Source organism: Pelophylax lessonae (genome assembly GCF_965119305.1).
Source record: "Pelophylax lessonae genome assembly, chromosome: 4".
NCBI classification, from domain to species: domain Eukaryota; kingdom Metazoa; phylum Chordata; class Amphibia; order Anura; family Ranidae; genus Pelophylax; species Pelophylax lessonae.
Genome location: NC_138771.1, coordinates 649,197,697 through 649,206,006, shown reverse-complemented (window position 1 = coordinate 649,206,006; position 8,310 = coordinate 649,197,697). Strand labels below are relative to the sequence as shown.

At 42.7% G+C, this 8,310-nt stretch overlaps 1 protein-coding gene across 1 annotated transcript; it reads right to left on the bottom strand.

The window, feature by feature from the left end:
• Window positions 1–2,828: 2,828 nt before the first annotated feature.
• On the bottom strand, window positions 2,829–3,797 carry LOC309553020 (olfactory receptor 5F1-like; the record flags this gene model as incomplete). The annotated part of the gene is made up of 1 exon (XM_082253922.1): window positions 2,829–3,797. One exon carries the CDS (start codon window positions 3,795–3,797, stop codon window positions 2,829–2,831), a length of 969 nt encoding a protein of 322 aa, XP_082110048.1.
• Window positions 3,798–8,310: the final 4,513 nt, after the last annotated feature.

Below are 8,310 nucleotides of genomic sequence, written 5' to 3'. Positions count from 1 at the left end.
CCCACACTACAAGGGTTAAACGATCATTGATGTCTAGGGGGCCAGAAAAAGATCTTTCTTCCTTACTCTCTGGTGGTTGCTCATAGCCCTGCACTGCAAGTGAGGATGCCGAGGACAGTCCACCGCTGGAGTGGAGGGGAAAAGAGGAAAAAGTAGAGTCCCCGTTGCTGGGGGATCAGGTAGGTAAAAGTGCTTTTGTGGTTGCCCAGATCTAAACAAGCATTTAAGTCTTGCAAGGGGGAGGCAGCCCCACTGGAAAGGAGGATTTCGCTTTCTCTGGATTAAAGTTTAGTTTCCTAACTGAGCCTAATGCTTTATTATGCAGTTTTTCAGTTTTACCCATTCTTTCCATGCAACAAATTCCAATACACTGACATTATATTTACTATCCTCCCCCTACTCCCTAAATTGAGGGAGCTGGACCATAACAAAGGCCCCGTTATTGACCCTTTAAAGCCAGCTGAAATAAGATCAAAGGCCCTTGCAGTGCACTATGATTACAAAGAATTTGTCAACGCTAAATTCACCATAAATTCCCTTTGTACCACAAATCTTGAACCTGCAGGATCCACCTCAAACCCATGGTAGTGCGAAACCTGATCCCTAGTTGTCCATGGCTTTCTCTTACACTGGTTGTCAGTGAAGGTGGTCCCCTTAAACTGGTTGTCAGTGGAGATGGCCTCCTTACACTTATTGGCAGTGGCGATGGTCCACTTACACTGGCTGTTCATGGAGACAGTCCCCTTACACTGGCTGTCCAAAGAGATGATCCTCTTACACTGGTTGTTCATTGAGACAGTCCCCTTAGATTAGCTGTCCATGGAGATGGTCCTCTTACACTGGTTGTCAGTGGAGATGGTCCCCTCACACTGGTTGTCAGAGGAGATGGTCCACTTAAACTGTTTGTCTGTGGAGACGGTCCCTTTACACTGGTTGTCAGTGGAAAAGAAACAGAAAAGCGCCTCTAAGTGTAGCATTTAATGGGGTTAATAATAGCAAGGGTAACAATAAAAACTCACTGGACAGATAATAATAGATGGCTCATCTGTGTAGAGTGAATTTCCGATGGGGAAGATGGATGACATGGCAATCAAGGTCACACGATTCCACGGTCTGACAGGAAGAGAAGCCTGCAGATTCCTAGTTGTTCCGGGTGGATTGGATGGACAGCAGCCTGGGACGCAGCGCTGTCATTTGCGTGTGATGTCACTGGGAGGCCTGGGGAACACAACACGTTTCTGAGCATGCGTGAGCCTGTGGCGACCATGCGCGCTCCTTTATCAGGTGTAATGGAGGCAGAGGGGAGCCAGATTTAAATAGACTGGAGAGTAGAGGTTTAAAGAATAAGTGAACACAGGTGCCCAAGTTATAAAGTGAAATAAACACAGCTGCCCTAATTAACTACAGCCAGTGGAGATTAACAGAATTATCACGGCACCATATGTACCAAGTATATAGCAATGCAAATTATACAGTATGACTTCCAGACTCAGAACAAAATAAAATAAAAGGGAAAAATTATCAATAAGAATTATAAGATAAGCAGTATTAAAAACCTATAAAAAAGGGGGGATATGTATAATAATAAAAATAATTCAAACAAAATAAAAACTAGTGTTCAAATGTAGGTGACTGGCATAAAAGGATACCAATAAGGACCCTCTATCTAGGAACAATTCTAAGCATTATGAAATCACTATACATTACTTATGACATCACACGCCAATGACAGCGCTGCATCTCATGCTGCTGTCCATCCGATCCACCTGGAACGACTAGGAATCTGCCGGCTTCTCTTCCTGTCAGACCGTTGAATCGTGTGACCTGGATTGGCGTGTCATCCATCTTCCCCATCGGAATTTCACTCTACACAGATGAGCCATCTATTATTATCTGTCTAGTGAGTTTTTATTGTTACCCTTGCTATGTTTAACCACATTAAAATGCTACACCTAGAGGCACTTTTCTGTTTCTTTTACTTTCTAGCCACAGTTGACTTTTCTACTGGTAAGAAGAGCCTTGCCCTAAGTATATTAGCATTTTACATCCACCATTGCTCGGATTGCTTATGGGCCTTTCCTTATAGGTGTTATACTGTTTTTATATGAAACTCCCAGGAGCAACTTTTCATTGACTTGAACAGAGTTGGACTTGAGCGTGTGTCTTATACTGTATATGCAATGGTTGTCAATGGAGATGGTCTCCTTACACTGGTTGTCAGTGAAGAAGGTCCCCTTACACTGGTTGTCAGTGAAGATGGTCCTCTTACACTAGTTGTCAGTGGAATTGGTCCCCTTAGACTGATTGTCAGTTGAGATGGTCCCCTTTGACTGGTTTCCAGTGGAGATTGTCCCCTTACACTATTTGTCTGTGGAGATGGTCCCCTTACACTTGTTCTCAGTGGAGAAAGCTGCACCCATTACATTGGCCGTTAGTAAAAACAGACCTCTTTTATTGTTGGTCAGAGGGAGAATCCATTGTTGGTCAGTGATGATAAATCTGTTACATTGTTGGTCACTGGTCCCAGGAGGAAATTCAATCCACCACTATTCAAGGATCAGCAACCTCCAAAGAAACCATTATGTTCCACAGAATGTTGGTTGAGAAAATCGAGTTTAATAAGTTCATGAAGGGGGGGGGGGGAGGATTATGGTGGTTACCTTCATCGTTAGTTAGGCACAGAGTGGACAAGGCCTAATTTGACCAACTGACAGTTGTCAGAATGGTTTTAAACTGCAAAAACAACATGTTCTGACACGTGTTGTTTATAACGATATCATTTACAGCAAGAAATGCAGACATTTTAGAAAGCATAATTCTACACTATTCTATCTAGGCATGGGTTTTTGCTTTAGTTGGGCAAGGATTTTCTTCACCTCTTTGTTCCTCAGGCCGTAGATAAAAGGATTCAACATTGGAGTAAGTACTGTAAAGAAGACTGAGGCCACTTTATTTTGTATCCTAAAGACCCCTGATTGAGGATTAAGATAGGTGAAGAAAACAGCCGTGAAGAAAATGGAGACAGAAATAATATGTGAGGAGCATGTACTGAAGGCCTTCCGTCTGCTCTTAGTGGATGTCATCTTAAAAATTGAAAGCAATATAAAAGTGTACGATAAGACTATTGTCATTATTGTATATATTCCATAGGCTGCTACAAGGATGCCAGTTACCATAATACAATGGAGGGAGTTGGAGCAGGACAGTTTGAGCAGTGGTGGGACGTCGCAGTAGAAATGGTCAATTAGGTTGGATTCACAGAATGGAAGACTGAATACACAACTGGTATGCGCAATTGACTGCAAGAAACAAAATAGGGAAGAATAAAACACCAAACCAAAACATTTCTTCTTGGTTATTATTAGTTTGTAATGAAGAGGGTGGCAGATAGCCACATAACGGTCATACGACATGGTGGAGAGGAGAAGAGTCTCAGTGCTTGCTAATGCACAAAAGAAATAAAGCTGGAGGGCACAACCAACAAATGAAATAGACTTCCTAGGGGAAAGGAAGTGAATCAACATATTTGGAGTGATAACGGAGGAGTAAAAAATGTCTACCAAAGAGAGGCAACTCAAGAAGAAGTACATTGGGGTGTTAAGGTTGGAGAAGGCATAGACAAGAGCTATCATCCCTAAGTTTCCCACTATGGTCATCATGTACACCAGTAAAAAGAACATGAAGAGGAATGGGCTAAGTTTTTTATCATCAGATAGTCCGGAAAACTCAAACATGGTCACTTGTGTCCTGTTTTGATATCCAATAACATTTCTTTGTGTAATGATGGAATTAAACATCTCTTGATTTTAAAAAATAAAACCCCTCACAGTATTCTGGCAAAATAGAAAAAATCCCCATGTGATCTAAAAATTAACAGCAAGAACCTATGTTATGGTTAGTGAGGATATTACCAGGATCATGTAGCCTACTGCCCAAGTGTAATAAAGCCAAAATAAGATACCATAAGCAATATCTTTTAGACTATCGCTGTGCTTATATTGCTGTGCTTTTAAGTATTAATACCTGTCTCCTGGAAAAATATAACTGCCCCTCAGCCCGCTTCCCCTGCTCACAACATTCATCAACGTTAAAAAAACTCAAACCCGTCTCCTGGTAAATTCTGAACTCTTACTCACCGTGTTCTTAATAAGTTACTTAAGCAAAAAACCCTTTAGCACCATTTTAAGTTTAATTGCTGGCAGCACTCTTACATCTATTTCCCAAAGACAACCTCTGGATATGGTGCTGAGCACATGCGCTGAACTTCTTTGGTCAACCATGGCGAGGCCTGTTCTGAGTGGAACCTATCCTGTTAAACCGCTGTATGGTCTTGACCACCGTGCTGCAGCTCAGTTTCAGGGTCTTGGCAATCTTTTTATAGCCTAGGCAATCTTTATGTAGAGCAACAATTCTTTTTTTTTAGATCCTCAGAGAGTTCTTGATATCATGAGGTGCCATGTTAAACTTCCAGTGACCAGTATGAGAGAGTGAGAGCGATAACACCGAATTTAACAGACTTGCTCCCCATTCACAACTGAGACCTTGTAACACTAACGAGTCACATAACATCGGAGAGGGAAAATGGCTAATTGGGCCCCAATTGGACATTTTCATTTAGGGGTGTACTCACTTTTGTTGCCAGCAGTTTAGACTTTAATGGCTGTGTGTTGAGTTATTTTGAGGGGACAGCAAATTTACACTGGTATACAAGCTGTACACTCACTACTTTACATTGTAGCAAAGTGTCATTTCTTCAGTGTTGTCACATGAAAAGATAGAATAAATTATTTACAAAAATGTGAGGGGTGTACTTACTTTTGTGAGATGCTGTATAATCAGCTGCAATTTACATTGACAATGTTCATAGTTATTTCATAAATGTGCACTTCTTCTGGTCTGTACACATATTGACTATTTTAAATTGTAATTTCTGGACTTATATCTTTCCCTCTTTTCTTCTTTACTCAGCATTGCTTTATATAGGATAACCATTTAAATTGATGATAGTCAAGTTTTTTTTATACTGAATACGGACCCGGGTCCATTACTAGCAATCTGTTTTTAAATGTTTTTCATTAGGCTTGTAGCGCCACCTGCAAAGGAGCCGCTGGAAATTTGCCCAGGTTCTTTCACCAGCAGATTGCCCCACAGCCAGGCACATGATCAGTCACTTTTTTCCTCAAGGGGTGTTTTTATTTTTGTTGTTTTTACTTTTGGAGTAACTGGGATAGGGTTGGGGGAATTGAGAATGGATACTCCAAAAATAGAGAACTATTTACAGGTTGAAGACAATAAACTCCTTTCTGTAAGGCTGAAGCAGAAGTCCTTGCAATAGCAAACGGGGAACTTAAAAGCAGTTAAAAGTAGTGTTGAGCGAACACAGACTGTATTATTCGGGTTCGTACCGAAAAATTGGATTTTTGCTACCCGGACACGGACCCGAAAACTTTACTGTATGTTCGGGTTTAAAATTAGTGTTCGGTAATTTTATTTCCTGTTTTGTATGTAATGGCGCCTTTTAATGGCGGGCTTTCAACAGCCAATCAACAAGCGTTTAACTGGTGTGCCTTAAGCCATCCCAGCCATGCCTACTAATGTATTAGTAGCTGTGATTGGCCATCTGAAGCATGTGACCCATGTCTTTATAAGTTCGAGAGACACAGCGCGGTGCGTCATTCTGCTGTAGTGTAGGGAGAGAGCACACATCATACGTGCTGGCTGCTGCTGATTAGGGACAGACAGTGAAAACTTGTGCCCAAAAAGAATGCAGGGACAGGTCGGAGTGTAGGCAGGGAAAGTTATTTGAGCATTTTAGGGACAGGCTGGAGAGATTAGGCAGGGACAGAACAATCGTCCGTTAGCGATCTACATCGATTTTGCAGTGTGGGGGGTGGTGCAGTGAATGATCTTTTTGCCCTCACTTGAGCCCACTGAGGAGGAGGGAGAAAAAAATCTATTTTTATCAGTCTGTTGTGTGCAGTGTTCAGCTATATTTTACTACAGATTGCTGTTCTAATCTGCTATTTAAAAATTACAAAGTTAAAGGGGAACTTTTTTTTTCCCTTCATAGCCTGCTGCAGAGCTGACCGTGACATAAGACACTGCTGTGTTCACATGTACTATTGAGTGATTTTCAATTTTATATACTTTTTTCTATTCCACTATTCAATATACACCCTTTTGGGTTAAAAAAAAATTAAATTGTGGCATAGTCTGTACTAATCTGCTATTTTAAAATTACAAAGTTAAAGGGGAATTTTTCTTTTTTTCCCTTCATAGCCTGCTGCTGAGCTGACCGTGACATAAAACATAAGACACTGCTGTGTTCACATGTGCTATTGAAAAATCACCAATTTTATATCATATTTTCTATGCTGCTATTCAATCTACACCCTTTAGGGTAAAAAAAATTAAATTGCGGCATAGTCTGTATCGGTACGTGTGAGATACACCTTACAAATTTTTGGGGCGCATCTTCCACCGCCGAGGATTGCAGAGTGCTTCAGTTTGCCTCCTGTTCCGAACTCCTCCTACTCCTCATCCTGCCTTTAGGGTACAAAGAATTGTAATCGGGGCCTAGTCTGGGTTTGTACGTATGAGATACACCTTTTTATATCATATTTTCTATTCCGCTATTCAATCTACACCCTTTGGGGTAAATCTACACCCTTTTGGGGTAAAAAGAATTAAATTGCGGCATAGTCTGTATCGATGCGTGTGAGATACACCTTCCAAATTTTTGGGGCGCATCTTCCACCGCCGAGGATTGCAGGGTGCTTCAGTTTGCCTCCTGTTCCGAACTCCTCCTACTCCTCATCCTGCCTTTATATCATATTTTCTATTCCGCTAAAAAGAATTAAATTGCGGCATAGTCTGTATCGGTACGTGTGAGATACACCTTTTTAAATACTTTTTTTCTATTCCGCTATTCAATATACACCCTTTTGGGGTTAAAAAAATTAAATTGCGGCATAGTCTGTATCGGTACGTGTGAGATACGCCTTTTAAATTTGTTTGGTGCATCTTCCACCACCGAGGATTGCAGGGCGCTTCAGTTTGCCTCCTGTCCCGAACTCCTCCTACTTCTCATCCTCCCTTTAGGGTACAAAAAATTGTAATCGGGGCCTATTCTTTGTTTGTACGTGTGAGATACACCGTTTTATAAAATTTTTCTATTCCGCTATTCAATATACACCCTTTTGGGGTAAAAAAAATTAAATTGCGGCATAGTCTGTGTTTGTACGTCTGAGATACACCTTTTTATATCATATTTTCTATTCTGCTATTCAATCTACACCCTTTTGGGGTAAAAGAAATTAAATTGCGGCATAGTCTGTATCGGTACGTGTGAGATACACCTTTTAAATTTTTTTGGCCCATCTCCTTCCACCACCGAGGATTACAGGGCGCTTCAGTTTACATCCTATTCCTAACTCCTCCGACTCCGCTTTCTCTTCCTCTACCGCCTCCTCATCCGGTCAGCGTAACACCTTCACCACCAAATTCAGCAAAGCCAGGGATAAACGACAGCAGGCAGTTTTAAAACTTGCATGTTTGGGGGAAAAATCCCACACCGCGCATGAGTTGTGGAGGAGCATGGAACAGCAGACCGATGAGTTGTTGGTGCCAGCGAGCCTCAAGGCCGCATGGTGGTGTGCGATAACGGGCGAAATCTCATAGCAGCCTAGCCGGTTTGACGCACATCCCTTGCCTGGCGCATGTGCTGAATTTGGTGGTGCAGAGGTTCCTTAAAAATTACCCCGATATGTCAGAGCTGCTGCAGAAAGTGCGGGCCGCCTGTGCGCACTTTCGGCGTTCCCACCCTGCTTCTGCTCGCCTGTCAGCGCTGCAGCGTAACTTCGGCTTTCCCGCTCACCGCCTCATATGTGACGTGCCCACAAGGTGGAACTCCACCCTGCACATGCTGGCAAGACTGTGCGAGCAGCAGCAGGCCATAGCGGAGGTTCAGCTGCAGCACACACGCGTGAGTCGCTCTGCAGAACAGCACCACTTCACCAATAACTGGGCTTCCATGCGAGACCTGTGTGCCTTGTTGCGCTGTTTCGAGTACTCCACCAACATGGACAGTGCCTATGGCGCCGTTCTTAGCGTTCCTATCCCACTTGTATACCTTTTTGAAAAATTGCTGGATGATGGATGAGGAGGAGGAGGAACCATGTTCACAGCAGGGTGGCACCCAGGACAGCTCGTGGCCATCACTGGTGCGTGGCTGGGGGTATACAGAGGACACAAACGATACACCTTCCACAGAGGGCAGCCTTTCATTGCCTCTGGGCAGCCTGGCACACA